This window comes from Oncorhynchus kisutch, linkage group LG20 (assembly GCF_002021735.2).
Source record: "Oncorhynchus kisutch isolate 150728-3 linkage group LG20, Okis_V2, whole genome shotgun sequence".
NCBI lineage: Eukaryota > Metazoa > Chordata > Actinopteri > Salmoniformes > Salmonidae > Oncorhynchus > Oncorhynchus kisutch.
Window position 1 is genome coordinate 19,102,800 of NC_034193.2, and position 18,602 is coordinate 19,121,401.

The 18,602-nt window shown below is 48.0% G+C and overlaps 1 protein-coding gene across 1 annotated transcript in view; it reads right to left on the reverse strand.

Moving 5' to 3' along the window:
- myo1d (myosin 1D) overlaps positions 1–18,602 on the reverse strand; it is a 121,904-nt gene that overhangs the window by 13,432 nt on the left and 89,870 nt on the right. Inside the window, exons 26-28 of the mRNA XM_031798980.1 lie at positions 18,404–18,508; positions 18,041–18,154; positions 7,102–7,256 (exon numbers count right to left, since the gene is read on the reverse strand). Coding sequence (XP_031654840.1) covers positions 7,102–7,256; positions 18,041–18,154; positions 18,404–18,508 — 374 coding nt within the window. The remainder of the gene's footprint in view (positions 1–7,101; positions 7,257–18,040; positions 18,155–18,403; positions 18,509–18,602) is intronic.

The following is an 18,602-nucleotide window of genomic DNA, read 5'->3' on the forward strand; positions in this document are numbered from 1 at the left end:
AAGGGAACCCCCTTTAAACGATCAGCAGGGTCAATGACGGTGATACGTCCCGGAAGTGGACAAAGCAAGGGGCCACTTCCCCGAGGGACCGTTGATAGTAGTACACACTCTACACGGACAGCTGAGTCTTCACACTGATGGAGCCACAATGGCTTCACAACAGGAGTCTCCGTCCATCTTAAACAATCACGCCTGGCTCTTCAAATTCTCCAGTTTCTCTTCTCTCCGTTCGGTTCAATAGGCCTAGCATGACACTGGTCAATGAACCAGAATCCCTCGTGTCTCTCGCTCGTCTTCTGAAGCACCCAGTATAATCACATGGGTGGCTGAACCACTGAAGGACCATCAGGGAAATCAATATATCGATGAGGATGAGTCAAGCGCAGGGAAAGAAAAGCAAGAAGAGTGTCTTCAATGAGTTTCTTCATTTCAGATGGAGCGACCGCTCCCTTTTAAAAGAGACTCGGCTCTCACTTTGTCACCCCAGCCAAAATCAATAGATCAACGAAGACGCCATTCCTTCTAGCTTATCGAAGCTTCACGGGTCCGAGTGACATGGGGGAAGGGGACGCGGTTGCGTTTGGGAAGCTTCACGGGTCCGAGTGACATGGGGGAAGGGGACGCGGTTGCGTTTGGAACCGGGATAATAGAGTTGACAGGCCCAAGCTGGAGGTGACGGGGGGGAAAAGACGAATGGGGAGAAGCGAGGGATGAGAAGGATGAGAATGATCAGGAAAAAGAGTGGAGGGTAAAGGTCAAGCGGGGGCTACATCTCGGTATACTGTACAAGGATCGAGAGGCTTGCAGCAAGATGGTAGAGCACGTGGGTGTCTCTGTGTGAGCGTAGGTGGAAAGGCTGGAGGTATGGAGGGGAGGCCAGGGACCTTTCACCCCAGTCAGGGGAGGGGATGTCTGGGGCCGCAACACCACTCTATGAGCATGGTAGAGGTCTGTTGACCTGCAACTCACTGCGTCTTTTACTGGTTGGTTGGCGGGCAGGCAGGCAGGCAGACAGCACTGCAGTGGTGCAGGGACCCACGCAGAGGGAAACTAGGTCAGATCCCATCTCTCTCAGACACACACACACTCAGTCTACACCCCTCCCTTTCAATCACTCCACCAACCAAGTGACCCCCCCAGGCTGATATTAAATATAAAACAGAGCAGGACTCTCTACTGTCCAGCAAAAACAGTGTGTGTGGTGGCTGTAGCCACATGTAAGTGTATTATGATGACACACACACGCACACACACACACACACACACACATCCATTTATGCAAAAACACAATTTTACCGTATGCTTTTGTAATGCAAATGAGTGTTTATACGGATGTCATTGGTGCTGGATAATGTATAAGGATGGAGACAGATCCATTCATGGCAAAAAAAATATACTCTCCCTCCCTCTAGCCCCCTGTTTATCCCTCTCCCCCTCTCTTTGTCCTTCCTACAGCTTCTGTTTACCTGTCTGACACAGTTTTTCTGCCTCTCCATCCTTTTCCTCTCTCCTTCTCTGTCACCCCCCCCCCCCCCTCTCTCTCTCCCTCTCCAGAGGAGATGAGTTAGTTCTCAGCCAGCAGGGTTATTATTGGACTAAATACCAGACAAACATGGATCGGCTGGTCGCTATGGCAACTGCATCTGCAACACCGCACAGGGAGGGAGGGAGGTAGGAAGAGTAGGAGGGATGGAGGAAAAAAGGGGAGGAATGCTGACAAACAGAGGGGGCGGGGCAGAGAGGGAGGGGGAAGTGGGAGGGAGTGAAGGAGGGATAAAGGAGAGGGAGTGGAGGGGAGCATGACTTCCTGAAGTCTGAAATGCTCCACTCAGCATAAAGGGTGACCTTGATGGCGTAGGGAGACAAAATCACCAGTTAGCAGCACGCCGCCTCTGTCTGTCTTAGTGTCTTTAAGCGTGATGATGATGATGCCATTTCAAATTACACAGGAAAGTGCAGCACGGCACATTTGTTCACGCCAAGCAGCACTTCTTCAAGGTTTGAATATTCATCACGCTTCCGTTGTACTGACACTGCAATAACACAAACTTAACGGAGTTAGCTTCTTTATAATTCCTGAAAAAAATGAATAATTAACAAGGAGGCTATTTTTAGGACAGGTGTGAACTGGTGATCGGGTAAGCTGAATGTAATGCACATGTAATGTACACTGACTATACCAAACATTAGGAACGCCTTAATATTGAGTTGCATTCCCCCTTTTACCCTCAAAACAGCCTCAATTCGTGGGGAAATGGACTCTACAAGGTGTTGAAAGCGTTCCACAGGGATGCTGGCCCATGTTGACTTCAATGCTTCCCACAGTTGTGTCAAGTTGGCTGGATGAACTTTTGGTGGTGGACCATTCTTGATACACACGGGAAACTGTTGAGTGAGAAAAACCCAGCAGGGTTGCTGTTCTTGACACAAATCGGTGCGCCTGGCATCTACTACCATACCCCGTTCAAAGGCACTTAAATATTTTGTCTTGCTCATTCACCCTCTGAATGACACACATACACAATCCATGTCTCAAATTGTCTCAAGGCTTACAAATCCATCTTTAACCTCTCTCCTCCCCTGATTGAAGTGGATTTAACAGGTGACATCTATAAGGGATCATAGCTTTCACCTGGATTCACCTGGTCAGTCTATGTCATGGAATGAGCAGGTGTTCATAATATTTTGGACACCCAGTGTGTATCAGGGTCATCACACCCAGTGTGTATCAGGGACAGTCGACTGTAATGTACTGCATGTAGGGTGGATGATGTATAAGTAGTGGTCAATCCTCCTCCTGGAAAGCTGCCGATGTGCCCTTGAGCAAGGCACTTAACCCGTAATTGCTCCTGTAAGTCGCTCTGGATAGGAGCCTCTAATGAATGACTCAAACGCAAATATAAAAACGTACTGGGTATGCATGCAGGCTTTTGATCCAGCCCTGCAGTAACACACCTGATTCTACTAATGAGTTGTGTGTTAAGTGTTGTGGTGTGTTGTGCTACAGTGGGGTGCATGTCAATAGAACATAGGTCTGGGCTAAATATAGGAGAGAGAGAACAGAGCAGAGCAGCTCATCACCTTAAATATTTAATCTCTCCTCTTCTGAGTTGGAGGGAGAGGGGTAGGGAGGGAAGGAGGAAAGGGAGGGATGGGGGAAAGGGAGGGGCAGGAGAGATGGAGGGGGGTAAAAGAATGACAGAGTGAGAGAGGAAGAGAAACAGATGGAGGAAGAGAAACAGAGAGAGAGAGAGAGAGAGAGGGAAGAGAAACAGAGGGAGAGAGACAAGAGAGAGAGGAAGAAAGAGAGAGCGAGAGAGGAAAGAGAAACAGAGGGAGAGAGAGGAAGAGAGAGAGGAAGAGAGAGCGAGAGCGAGAGAGGGAAGAGAAACAGATGGAGGAAGAGAAACTGAGAGAGAGAGACAGAGAGAGGGAAGAGAAACAGAGGGAAAGAGAGCAAGAGAGAGAGGAAGAGAGAGAGAGCGAGAGAGGAAAGAGAAACAGAGGGAGAGAGAGCAAGAGAGACAGGAAGAGAGAGAGAGAGCGAGAGAGGAAAGAGAAACAGAGGGAGAGAGCAAGAGAGAGGGAAGAGAGAGCGAGAGAGGGAAGAGAAACAAAGAGAGGAAGAGAAACAGAGAGAGAGAGAGAGAGAGAGAGAGAGAGAGAGAGAGAGAGAGAGAGAGAGAGAGAGGAGAAACAGAGAGAGAGGAAGATAAACAGAGAGAGAGAGAGGGAAGAGAAACAGAGAGAGAGAGAGAGAGGGAAGAGAAACAGAGAGAGAGGAAGACAAACAGAGAGAGAGAGAGGGGAAGAGAAACAGGGAGAGAGAGAGACGGAGGTACAAAGAAGAGGAATGAAAATAGGGGAACGACAAAAAAGGAAAAAGAGATGAGAAAAGAAAAGAGCGAGGGAGGAAGTGAGGACATGGGAATATAATCCGTTTTCATGCAGAAGCGGCTGGACTATTTGTGAGTTTCTAGACAACTGTTGTGCGTCACAGCCGATAAGAGGGTTATGTTCTTATTCACATGTGGAGCAGAATTCGCCGCGTCTGTTTTACTCTCAACAGATTTGGCCCCGATACATTCTGAGAGGGCGCCTATCTACTCGTAAAATATGACAGCTTTGACATTTCTTGAACAAACCCGTCAAGTCGCGAACTCAATCTGAAAAGTAGCCTTTTGCCCCCCCCCACCCCCCCCCCCACCCCTCCCCTCCAGTGAAATAAGCCCCCATATTGAAAGTTGGAACTCTCATACACTAACTACACAGAGAAATAACCAGTGTTATTTGGAGTGGGGCTTACACAGTGTCACTATCACTCTGCACTGCACATTCTGTACATTTGGGGAATTAAAAAGCCAGCCATTGACACTGGGTCCCTGTGTGTGATGTAAGCTGCTATGGCGCTCTGCTCAGTATTGTGTGGGCTGTGCACCATGCTGAAGGACAGATAAAGGTTACATCTACAGGGATGTGTAGGGCACATAACACATTATACACACATTATACACACTAAGCTAAGGGATCTTAGCTATAATGTGCTACTAACAATTGGACACCACGAAATTGGGGAGAAAAAGGGGTAAAAAAAAAGAATGGTTCACCACCCAAAGGACATCCAACTAACTTCACACAACTGTGCATTGGAGTCAACATGGGCCAGCATCCCTGTGGAACGCTTTCGACACCTTGTAGAGTCCATGCTGAGAGTCCTGTTCTGCAACTCAATATTAGGAAGGTGTTCCTAATGTTTGGCGTACTCGGTGTACATGGACACACACACTGAGATGTCTCGGCGTGGCCTTTTGTTCTGGCCACGTTTCATTGTGATAGATGGGCCTCTATAGGAAGCACATGGAGACTAATTAAGAGGGACCCAATGGCAGAGGGCTTTCTCTCTCTCGGTCTCTCGCTGAGAGCGCGTATACAATGAGACATGATAGCATCGGAGCAGAGGCGTGTTCAGGCACATCCCCCCACAAAATAGACCCGTTTCAGACCAGAGGAAGGATATGATAAAGTGCCTTGGCTTAATTATAATGTAGGTATTCTACAGCAGGGAAAATATGCTGCAATCATCTATCATACATTACTGAACTATCATACAAGGCCCAACTTAAAAACAACACGACATTAATGCTTGTTCTCTTGTCCGGGACAAGTAAAATAAATAATAATAATAATAGTCGCACAAGAAGAATATAGTTTTAAGTTGTCTGAAAGGGCAAGTAAAAAAAATCATGAAAAGTCATGAAAATCACACAAATCACAACACCACAAGCATTGGAATAAGTCAATGTGTAGGTGCTATGCATGTTGGCTACAGCCTCGCGTCCAAAACGATGCTGACACGAGGAAGGCGCCAGAAAATGGAGCCAAACTTTAATTAGATTTTTAATGACTTAAATATAGGCTAAACGCCAGTCAGGTTTGACAGGTATAATGAAGGATAATTAACATTAACATCTGAAAGGCTCGATTTGGTTGACGTTCTGAAGGCACGGTCGGTTCAGATCAAATGGTCAGACGACCGGAGAGTGAAGGACAGTGCCTGACGGGCACCACACATCACCCACCTTGAATCGGAGCAAAGGTGGTCAGCATTTTGAAACTATTTAAAGATTTACTTGTTTAAAACCTGGATATTTTATGTCCTTTTATGAAGCAAGTCTAACCTGGTTTCAAAGTAGCCTAGTCAAAATACAACCAAATGTTGAGGGAATTACTTAAACACTTAATATGTCATTGAAACCAGCATTTTTCAGGTAAGATTGGTTTTCAAATCAACTTTATTTGATTGCGCAGCAACAAAAGGCATAATCCTGGTCATATTAGTAACCCAAGTTAGTTGATGCATCTTTACATCTCCTCTCTTCATTTGTAACGGATATTTTAATCTCTATTTTAATCTCCGCTTGTGCGTGCGGTGAGAGCGGTGTTTTGTCGCTAATAGCATTTTGGAACATTAGTGCGTAGCCTACAGCCATGTGCACATAGTTGATCTTATAATATGAAGAAATACAACTTCATCAACATTTTAAGATAAACGGTCTGACCTGTTGCATCTGCCTCATTGCTTTTTAATTTTCTTTATGTTCAGCGGTATGAATTTTGGATCTGTCGTCCCAGAACTTTTGAACCGCAGACATATTTTGAATCATCCTACGGACAACGGGACACCTTTAATTACCAGCGCTGGGGGGAATTCTTTTATAAAAGACAGAGAAAGTATTTGGTTGTAATTGTAATGTTGTAATATTTGATAGGCTACCTAGGGTGGCCAACCATCCTCCAGGAGAGCCTTAAAGGGGCAGTGTTGTATTTTGAGACAGTCTTGAATATGCAAAGAAGCCAACAGGCAGAGTGTAACGTACATTTTTGTCTGATTCTCTGTGGTAAAAAAAAGATAGTAAGGCAACAAAACAAAACATTTTTTGGGGGGGGGACAAGTGATTTGAGCTTTTGGACAAGTAAAAAAAATCTGTCCTCCTTGTCTTAAGGACAAGTGTCGAAACAAGTTCAAAGTCAAGCCCTGGTATATAATAGATGTACAGTACCATATGGGACACTGGGACAGTAGAGCAGTTCAAATCTGCTGCGTGTGCAGTGTTTCCAGGGGTGACCGAAGAGACAGTGCGTAAGTAACACAGTAGGTGGGGGGTGACAGCTGGCCTGGACCACAATCTCCTTTCCTGTCTGCACATCTGAGAGAATGCACCATACAGAAGGTGCTGGACTTTGCTTACAGGAGAGCACAGGAGGCTGCTGAAGGGAGGACGGCACATATTAACGGCTGGAACGGAGCGCATGGAAAGGCATCAAACACATGGAAACCATGTATTTGATACCATTCCACTGATTCCGCTCCAGCCATTACCACGAGCCCGTCCTCCCCAATTAAGGTGCCACCAACCCCCTGCGGAGGACAGGTTCTGTATAGCTGTACTGGTTCTATGGCTCCCTGCAGACACACGTCACCAACATACGCAGACAGACAGAAAGACGAGTAGAAAGACAGACAGACTCACCCACTGACCGACCGACCAACAGACAGAAAGGCAGACACATGCACGGCACACATAAACACCCACTGGTTACCTTTTGAAGTGGCTGAGCAGGGTGCCCACCAGCTCTCCAATGCGGCTGTCCCCGGCAGGCATCATGCCCTTTAGACAAACCACCAGGTCCCGGCTGTCCTTAGTGTGGAACACCACCAATTGATCCTTACCAGGGGACACACTGATCCCAGTCACCTGGTAAGACAGAGAGAGAGAGGACACACACGTAAGTACGCAGACACACACACACACACACACACACACACACACACCAGGGAAGTTTGAGTTAGCGCAGCTCAATGGACACAGCAATACACTAGCGGTTCTCAGACTGAATCAAAATTGCTATCCATCACCCCTCATTTGCTTAGTAAGGAAAGGGACCAGGGGTTATTCTGACATGGTCCCACACAGACTGCAATAGACAGGTAAAACCCCAAGGTTCTGTGTGTAACGTCTGGCTGCTTCAAGGGTTATTGTTCCTGGTGTATATTGTTTAATTTAACGGAACATAACATCTCTAAGGAACGTAATGAAGATAATGAAAAGTAGACTGTATATTGTGCATTTGTTTGCTCTGGAATGAATCATATTTTGTTTTGTTGATGCATTTTTGCTGAGTGGGTTATACTGTTAAATAAATATGAACTGAACCGAGCAGAACTGTGTTTGTAAAAAAAAAAATAATTAAAAAAAAGTGGTTACTCAGAGAGGTTGAGAAGAATGTGGCCAAACATCTTCTTCAAGATAGAAATGTTTTCAGTTATTGGTCTTGATCCCACAGGACTAATCAATGACTGATCGAGGCTCATTGAACCAGCCAGTGTGGTCAGGTGCCAACATTCTGCAGGTGTGTAGTTGGGCTTTACTGAGCTCTGCAAAACCCCACCAAATGTGCTAGACCTAGCCCTAACCTCTATTTAATAGCATCACAGGTAAACACCGCTTAAAGATGAGGGCTATGCCTAAAGGTCATGGTGTGTCAAATTACCTCTCTCTTAGACACCCTCCTTCTCTGTCTCTGTCCCCCCCCCCCCCCCTATCGTTCTCTCTCTCCCACAGGTCAAGACAGTGCAGAGGTTAGGGTCTAATGCTCATAGCTTATAGTTTCTTGCTTTCTATCCCTCCCAAACCTCTCGTTTTCTATCCCTTCCCCTTTTCACTCCTTCACCCTGTCTCTGTGAGTCCAGGCCCCATTAAGCACAGTGTAGAGTAGACTATGGCAAGAGTCTTACACATTACCCCTTTAGCCCAGCATCATACTGGGACAAAATAATAATTACACTATCTCCATCAGATGAAGGAAATGTGACAACTCCACCATGGCAACATGCGTCAAGGGGTAAACAACCAATAGCTAGCTGCTTCACCAATAGCTAGCCGAAATCACTGAACGTGAAATGAGCCCAGGGGTTAGAAACGATTTCAACAGGTATACTCCCAACACCATATGCTCGTGTTCGTGACAGCATATTAAGAGGAACAGGTTACATTTATATTTAAATGAACAGGTCAATTGATTGGAACGAGCCTCATTTCTTTTGAATTAGTTGGGAAACAGTCAGACTGGCGTATTTTGATTCGGCTTCTTTCATCGAAATCAAATCAAATATTATTAGTCACATGCGCCATATACAACAGTGAAATGCTTACTTACAAGCCCCTAACCAACAATGCGGTTTAAAAAATACGAAAAAAATAAAATAAAATGTTCAGGAGTCTTATGGCTTGGGGGTAGAAGTTGTTTAGAAGCCTCTTGGACCTAGACTTGGCACTCCGGTACATGGTAGCAGAGAGAACAGTCTATGACTAGGGTGGCTGGAGTCTGACAATTTTTAGGATCTTCCTCTGACACCGCCTGGTATAGAGGTCCTGGATAGCAAGAAGCTTGGCCCCAGTGATGTACTGGGCCATACACAACCAGTCAGGATGCTCTCGATGGTGCAGCTGTAAAACCTTTTGAGGACCTGAGGACCCATGACATACTTTTTCAGTCTCCTGAGGAGGTTTTGTTTTGCCCTCTTCACGACTGTCTTGGTGTGCTTGGACCATGTTAGTTTGTTGGTGATGTGGACACCAAGCAACTTGAAGCTCTCAATCTGCTCCACTACAGCCCCGTCGATGAGAATGGGGGCGTGCTCAGTCCTCCTTTATCTGTAGTCCACAATCATCTCCTTTGTCTTGATCACGTTGAGGGAGAAGTTGTTGTCCTGGCAGAGGGAGGTGTTTAGTCCCAGGGTCCTTAGCTTATTGATGAGCTTGGAGGGCACTATGGTGTTGAACGCTGAGCTGTAGTCAATGAATAGCATTCTCACATAGGTGTTACATTTGTCCAGGTGGGAAAGGGCAGTGTGGAGTGCAATAGAGATCGCATCATCTGTGGATCTGTTAGGGCGGTATGCAAATTGGAGTGGGTCTCAGGTTTCTGGGATAATTGTGTTGATGTGAGACATGACCAGCCTTTCAAATCACTTCATGGCTACAGACATGAGTGCTATGGTCGGTAGTCATTTAGGCAGATTACCTTAGTGTTCTTGGGCACAACATGTTTAAAACATGCTGGTATTACAGACTCGGACAAGGAGAGGTTGAAAACCTTCTCCTATAGAGCTCCATTTTCATGGAACGGTCTGCCTACCCATGTCAGAGACGCAAACTCGGTCTCAACCTTTAGGTCTTTACTGAAGACTCATCTCTTCAGTGGGTCATATGATTGAGTGTAGTCTGGCCCAGGAGTGGGAAGGTGAACGGAAAGGCTCTGGAGCAACGAACCGCCCTTGCTGTCTCTGCCTGGCCGGTTCCCCTCTTTCCACTGGGATTCTCTGCCTCTAACCCTATTACAGGGGCTGAGTCACTGGCTTACTGGGGCTCTCTCATGCCGTCCCTGGAAGGGGTGCGTCACCTGAGTGGGTTGATTCACTGATGTGGTCATCCTGTCTGGGTTGGCGCCCCCCTTTGGGTTGTGCCATGGCGGAGATCTTTGTGGGCTATACTCAGCCTTGTCTCAGGATGGTAAGTTGGTGGTTGAAGATATCCCTCTAGTGGTGTGGGAGCTGTGCTTTGGCAAAGTGGGTGGGGTTATATCCTTCCTGTTTGGTGTCCTCGGATGGGGCCACAGTGTCTCCTGACCCCTCCTGTCTCAGCCTCCAGTATTTATGCTTCAGTAGTTTATGTGTCGGGGGGCTAGGGTCAGTTTGTTATATCTGGAGTACTTCTCCTGTCCTAGTCGGTGTCCTGTGTGAATCTAAGTGTGCGTTCTCTAATTCTCTCCTTCTCTCTTTCTTTCTCTCTCTCGGATGACCTGAGCCCTAGGACCATGCCCCAGGACTACCTGACATGATGACTCCTTGCTGTCCCCAGTCCACCTGGCCGTGCTGCTGCTCCAGTTTCAACTGTTCTGCCTTATTATTATTCAACCATACTGTAACGGCTCTCTTCTATCTCCTCCTCTGACGAAGAGGTAGAACAAGGATCGGACCAAAATGCAGCGTGATGATGATTCATGATATATTTTAATGAAGGAAAACCTATACATACAGAAACTACAAAACTAACGAAATGAAATAATGAAAACCAAAACAGCCCTATCTGGTGCAAACACAAAGACAGGAACAATCACCCACGAAAACACTCACAGAATATGGCTGCCTAAATATGGTTCCCAATCAGAGACAACGATAATCACCTGACTCTGATTGAGAACCGCCTCAGGCAGCCATAGACTACGTAGACACCCCACAAAACCCCTAAGACAAAAACACACCACAATAACCCATGTCACACCCTGGCCTGACCAAATAATTAAAGAAAACACAAAATACTAAGACCGAGGCGTGACAGAACCCCCCCCCCCCCCCCTAAGGTGCGGACTCCTGGACGCACCTCAAAACCATAGGGAGGGTCCGGGTGGGCGTCTGTCCATGGTGGCGGCTCCGGCTCGGGACGTGGACCCCACTCCATAAATGTCATAGTTCCTCCCCCTCGCGTCCTGGGATAATCCACCCTCGCCGCCGACCATGGCCTAATAGTCCTCACCCAGAACCCCACTGGACTGAGGGGCAGCTCGTGACTGAGGGGCAGCTCGGGACTGAGGCAGCTCGGGACTGAGGGGTAGCTCGGGACTGAAGGGAAGCTCGGGAATGAGGGGCAGCTCAGCACTGAGGGGAAGCCCAGCACTGAGGGGAAGCCCAGCACTGAGGGGAAGCCCAGCACTGAGAGGAAGCTCAGCACTGAGAGGAAGCTCAGGCAGGTAGTTGGCTTTGGCAGATCCTGGCTGGTTGGCGGATCTGGAAGAGTCTGGTTGACTGGCAGATCTGGAAGAGTCTGGTTGACTGGCAGATCTGGAAGAGTCTGGCTGACTGGCGGATCTAGCTGCTCTGGCTGCTCCATGCAGACTGGCAGATCTGGCTGCTCCATGCAGACTGGCAGCTCTGGCTGCTCCATGCAGACTGGCAGCTCTGGCTGCTCTATGCAGACTGAGAGCTCTGGCTGCTCTATGCAGACTGGCAGCTCCATGCAGACTGGCGGCTCTGGCTGCACTATGCAGACTGGCAGCTCCATGCAACCTGGCAGCTCTGGCTGCTCCATGCAGACTGACATCTCTGGCTGCTCCATGCAGACTGGCAGCTCTGGCTGCTCCATGCAACCTGGCAGCTCTGGCTGCTCCATGCAGACTGACAGCTCTGGCTGCTCCATGCAGACTGGCAGCTCTGGCTGCTCCATGCAGACTGGCAGCTCTGGCTGCTCCATGCAGACTGGCAGCTCTGGCTGCTCCATGCAGACTGACAGCTCAGGCTGCTCCATGCAGACTGGCAGCTCTGGCTGCTCCATGCAACCTGGCAGCTCTGGCTGCTCCATGCAACCTGGCATCTCTGGCTGCTCCATGCAGACTGACAGCTCTGGCTGCTCCATGCAGACTGGCAGCTCTGGCTGCTCCATGCAGACTGGCAGCTCTGGCTGCTCCATGCAGACTGGCAGCTCTGGCTGCTCCATGCAGACTGGCAGCTCTGGCTGCTCCATGCAGACTGGCAACTCAGGCTGCGCTGAACAGGCAGGAGACTCCGGCAGCGCTGGAGAGAAGGAAGGCTCTGGCTGCGCTAAACAGGCGGGAGACTCCGGCAGCGCAGGAGAGGAGAAAGGCTCCGACAGCGCTGAACAGGCGGGAGACTCCGGCAGCGCAGGAGAGGAGAAAGGCTCCGACAGCGCTGAACAGGCGGGAGACTCCGGCAGCGCTGGAGAGGCAAGGCGCACTGTAGGCCTGATACGTGGTGCTGGCACTGGTGGAACTGGATAGAGAACACGCACAGGAAGCCTGGTGCGGGGTGCTGCCACCGGAGGACTGGTGTGTAGAGGTGGCTCTGGATAGACCGGACCGTGCAGGCGCACTGGAGCTCTTGAGCACCAAGCCTGCCCAACCTTACCTGGCTCGATGCCCACTCTAGCCCGGCCAATACGAAGAGCTGGTATGAACCGCACCGGGCTATGCACCTGCACTGGAAACACCGTGCGCTCCATAGCATAACACGGTGCCTGCCCGGTCTCTCTAGCCCCCCGGTAAGCACAGGGAGTTTGCGCAGGTCTACTACCTGGCATAGCCATACTCCCTGTGAGCCCCCCCCCCAATAAATTTTTGGGGCCGACTCTCAGGCTTCCATCCGCGTCGCCGTGCTGCCTACTCATACCAGCGCCTCGCCACTTTCGTCGCCTCCAGTTCTTCCTTGGGGCGGCGATATTCTCCAGGCTGAGCCCAAGGTCCTTCACCGTCCAGTTCGTCCTCCCATGTCCAGTCCCTCTCTCGCTGCACCTTGGTGCGGCTACACTCCCCTGGTTTAGCCCAGGGTCCTCTCCCGTCGAGGATTTCCTCCCAAGTCCAGAAATTCTTGTCGCGCTGCTCCTGCTGCCGCTGTTGCTTGTTACCACGCCACTTGGTCCGGGTGTGGTGGGTGATTCCTCCTCTGACGAAGAGGTAGAACAAGGATCGGACCAAAATGCAGCGTGATGATGATTCATGATATATTTTAATGAAGGAAAACCTATACATACAGAAACTACAAAACTAACGAAATGAAATAATGAAAACCGAAACAGCCCTATCTGGTGCAAACACAAAGACAGGAACAATCACCCACGAAAACACTCACAGAATATGGCTGCCTAAATATGGTTCCCAATCAGAGACAACGATAATCACCTGACTCTGATTGAGAACCGCCTCAGGCAGCCATAGACTACGTAGACACCCCACAAAACCCCTAAGACAAAAACACACCACAATATGACCCATGTCACACCCTGGCCTGACCAAATAATTAAAGAAAACACAAAATACTAAGACCAAGGCGTGACACATACTGGTCATTTATGAACATTTGAACATCTTGGCCATGTTCTGTTATAATCTCCACCCGGCACAGCCAGAAGAGGACTGGCCACCCCACATATGCTCTCTAATTCTCTCTTTCTTTCTCTCTCTCGGAGGACCTGAGCCCTAGGACCATGCCTCAGGACTACCTGACATGATGACTCCTTGCTGTCCCCAGTCCACCTGACCGTGCTGCTGCTCCAGTTTCAACTGTTCTGCCTTATTATTATTCGACCATGCTGGTCATTTATGAACATTTGAACATCTTGGCCATGTTCTGTTATAATTTCCACCCGGCACAGCCAGAAGAGGACTGGCCACCCCACATAGCCTGGTTCCTCTCTAGGTTTCTTCCTAGGTTTTGGCCTTTCTAGGGAGTTTTTCCTAGCCACCGTGCTTCTACACCTGCATTGCTTGCTGTTTGGGGTTTTAGGCTGGGTTTCTGTACAGCACTTTGAGATATCAGCTGATGTACGAAGGGCTATATAAATACATTTGATTTGATTTGATTTGAAATGTCAGTGAAGACACTTGCCAGTTGTTCAGCGCATGCTCGCAGTACAAGTCCTGGTAATCCGCCTGGCCCTGTGGTCTTGTGAAGGTTGACCTGCTTAAAGGTCTTACTCACATCGGCTGCGGAGAGCGTGATCACACAGTCGTCCGGAACAGCTGGTGCTCTCATGCATGTTTCAGGGTTATTTGCCTCGAAGCGAGCATAGAAGTAGTTTAGCGCATCTGGTAGGCTCATGTCACTGGGCAGCTCTTGGCTGTGCTTCCCATTGTCATCTGTAATGGTTTGCAAGCCCTGCCACATCCGACGAGCGTCGGAGCCGGTGTAGTACGATTCGATCTTAGTCCTGTATTGACACTTTGCCAGTTTGATGGGTCGTCGGAGGGCATAGCGGGATTTCTTATAAGCTTCCGGGTTAGAGTCCCGCTCCTTGAAAGCGTCAGCTCTAGCTTTTAGCTCAGTGCGGATGTTGCCTGTAATCCATGGCTTCTGGTTGGAGTATGTACAGTACGGTCACTGTGGGGACGACATCATCGATGCACTTATTGATGAAGCCATTGACTGATGTGGTGTACTCCTGAATGCCATCGGAAGAATCACGGAACATATTCCAGTCTCTGCTAGCAAAACGGTCCTGACCACTTTTTTATTGACCAAGTCACTGGTGCTTCCTGCTTTAATTTTTGCTTGTAAGCAGGAATCAGGAGGATAGAATTATGGTCAGATTTTCCAAATGGAGGGCGAGGGAGAGCTTTGTATACGTCTCTATGTGTGGAGTAAAGGTGGTCTAGAGTTTTTTTCCCCTCTGGTTGCACATTTAACATGCTGATAGAAATGTTGTAAAATGGATTTAAGTTTCCCTGCATTAAAGTCCCCGGGAGCCTCCTCTGGATGAGCATTTTTCCTGTTTGCTTATGGCGGTATACAGCTCATTGAGTGCGGTCTTAGTGCCAGCATCGGGCTGTGGTGGTATGTAGACAGCTACGAAAAATACAGATGAAAACTCTAGGTAGATAGTGTGGTCTACAGCTTATCACGAGACACTCTACCACAGGCGAGCAACACCTTGAGACTTCCTTAGATATTGTGCACCAGCTGTTGTTTACAAATATACAAAATCACTTGATTTTATAATGAAACACTGAGAATGGTGTTGTTGTTTTTTTTATTCAAGATGTTGTTTGATTTTGTAAATGTCATGTCGGTGGGTAGCAGGTAACCTAGTGGTTAGAGTGTTGGGCCACTAACCGAAAGATTGCTGGATCGAATCTGCAGTTGAATCTGGAGCAGCAGCACGACCAGGTGGACTGGGGACAGCAAGGAGCCATCAGCCCAGGTAGTCCTGAGGCATGATCCCTTATTGATGTCACTGGTAAATCCACTTCAATCAGGGTGAATGGGCAAGACAAAAGATTTAAGTGCCTTTGACTGGGGTATGGCAGTAGGTGCCAGGTGACAGAACTGCAATGCTGCTGGGTTTTTCACGCTCAACAGTTTGGTCCACCACCCAAAGTTCATGCAGCCAACATAACACAACTGTGAGAAGCATTGGAGTCAACATGGGCCAGCATTCCTTTTTTACACCTTATAGAGTCCATGCTTCGATGAATTGATGCTGTTCTGAGGGCAAAAGGGGGGGTGCAACTCAATATTATCACGGTGTTCTTAATGTTTTGTACACTCAGTGTATATTGATAAGATTATCTTTGAAAACGAACAACCACCAAAATAAAAACTAGACAGTCAGGGAGAATAAAAAAATCCCAAAATGTTATGGCATGAGGAAACCATTGATTTAGTTAAAATGTTGGAGTCACTCAATGTTGGAGATAACCTAAGAACATGTATAAGCCATGGCAAAATGTGTAAAATTGCAGGAAATTAGTTTAAAACAGCAACATTTTGTCAATGTGACCAAGAGGTCGGAGACCACTCTCCCCCCACCCATGCGAACTTTGCCACCGCTGATGAAAAGAATCCTAGGGGAAACACTGGGGAAACAATGCATGTTTGGAGAGATGGAAAGATAGAGTGAAAGAGAGTGAGAGGAAAGACAAATAACCTCTATTGGAAAGCGGAGCACATGTAGCAGCCAGGCGATTTGTGCACATGCCTGAACGACACCAGACATCAGCTGATCTGCCCTCCCGCATGGTCGTCATGACAACCCCGTCTCCTGGGAAGTTGGCATGACAACGGCGGAGGGAGAGAGCAACGGCCGGAGAGGGAGAGGGAGGAAGATGGCAGGAAGCAAAGGGAATGTGTTGGGAAAAAGAGGGATGGAGGGAGGTACAATGGATATTTGTTATTTTTTATAACTTATTATTATTTTTTTTTACAAGGGCACAACAGTTAACACACTAACGATCGCTGTATGCACCGCAAGGTGGTGGTTAATTGACCTATAAATCGGAGGTAGACAGCCATGACTCCTCAGTAGCATGGACGTATGGGGAGCTATCCATCTCCTAGTGGATGCGTCTCAAGTCGCACCCTATTCCCCACATGGTGGACTACTTTCGTCCAGAGCCCTATGGACTACAGGGAATAGGGTGCCATTTGGGATGCACAAATTGCCTCTGGTTCCTGCAGGGGCAGGAAATAAACACAAGGGCAGCCAAGATTTAGCGTGGCAGCAACCCAGCTAGCTCGCTAATCTACAGGCCTTTCCCCTCCATCTGACCTTCAAGTAATCGACGGTTCCTCGTCATGCCTCGCTGGCTCCCCTAGCAACCATACGTCTCCATTCCAACCTACTCTCTCACCTTGACCAGCTCTCTAGCTCCTATAGATGACATTCAGAATAATGGAGTATTTCGTCATACATACAGTATGTGCGACCGCACTTGAAGAAACCTTCCGGATTGACTGACCTTCATGCCTTAAAGTAATGATTGACTGTCATTTCGCTTTGCTTATTTGAGCTGTTCTTGCCATAATATGGACTTGTTCTTTTACCAAATCTTCTGTATACCACCCATACCTTGTCACAACACAACTGATTGGCTCAAACGCTGACTGGTACTGTACTGTAGCTGTACACAATGTTCTATACTGTAAGTATTGTGGGTACCATCATTTTCTACCCCTCCGAGTAGTCTTCTTATGTCTCCCAGTCTGTTCCATTTAACAATACTGAAGCTTCAGCCCGTGTGTCCAGCACACACACTTTCTCTCTCCAAGATCTCATGCGTGTGTGTGTGTAAACAATAGCCGATAGCCCTTCAGCAAAACCCCATTCTCCTCCTAGCCCTGCTTTTCCATTTCCATTACAGATGCAGCGATAGGACAGGGGTGTCCATCCTATAATTCTTTCCTGACAGTTTCTCCAGATTGAACACTGTGGTTCCTTGTCATAGTTGCTATCGGTCGCCTCAGCTCATTCCTCACTTATGACAACAGCACATGGAGGGAATATCTGGTCAGACGGATGACCTTTTTATACCTTTCTATCCTCCCTCCCTCCCTCCCTCTCACCCCCCCCCCCCCCCCCCACTGTTAGTATCTGCCTGTTCTGTAATACCAGAGATTATACTTTGCCGCGCACTTTGACTCGTACGTGCAACGAGGACAGAGGTTTAAATGCGGGTGTAGGTTACATAAACAGAGTTCTGATAAAAAGCCACAGGGTGTTTTGGGTAAAAGCAGGGACGCACTGCTGTGAATCTAAAAAACAACCATTCTCACCATGGAAACAAGGCTCATAGTCTTTGTGTGCCTCATAGTCCACCAATCAGTGATGTTCATCAGAATGTTTTTAACATAACATGAATGCAGCAGGGAGAAAGGATTGGGAGAGTTGCACATTTAAACGCTGTTGCCTTAGCTACAAATAACAGTCTCCGTATTATAGCATAATAAGAGACGATTTAAAACTAAACAAAATCCCATCTAACCTTTTTTCAATGGAAGTCTACCAGGACATGGGAAAGACAATTATTCCATTATCTCAACATAGGGTTCAATTTTCTCCTCCTCCTCAAACCGTGCTGTTATTAATTATCAATTGAGAATCATTTAGAGAGATCCATTATGCTGTTTGGAGTAGCAGCTAGTAAGATCCCCATCAAATCCACCACATTAAGAACACAGGGGAGATGATCCTACGTTGTAGAGGGGGATGCTCTTCATGGGTTTGTACTGCTTCAGGGGGTCCATCTTGTACAGGTGGCGGTCTGTGATGAGGACGGCTCGGTCCTCTGCCTTGTGGAAACGGTTGATCTGAGAAACACAAAGGTCCTCATCAGTTGCCCCCACAGGAGACACACAGCACTGGGAGTTGGCTAAACTCAGAGACAGTTAGGTGAGTGTGTGTGTGTGTGTGTGTGTGTGTGTGTGTGTGTGTGTGTGTGTGTGTGTGTGTGTGTGTGTGTGTGTGTGTGTGTGTGTGTGTGTGTGTGTGTGTGTGTGTGAGATGTGATCGGAATCTCTATTGTGTGTGTGTGGGTGCGGGTGTCTGCATCTACGTACCTTGCGCACATTGCAGGAGAAGAGAACTCTCATGAACTTGTCCTTACGCTGCAGCTCACTGGACACCAAGGTGAAGGAGGACGCTGTGTCAGGACTGTCTCGTTTCTGAACACACAGACACACACAGACAGGCAGGCAGACAGGCAGGCAGGCAGACAGAGACACACAGACAAAGACTGTCATGAAGATCATCAACTCT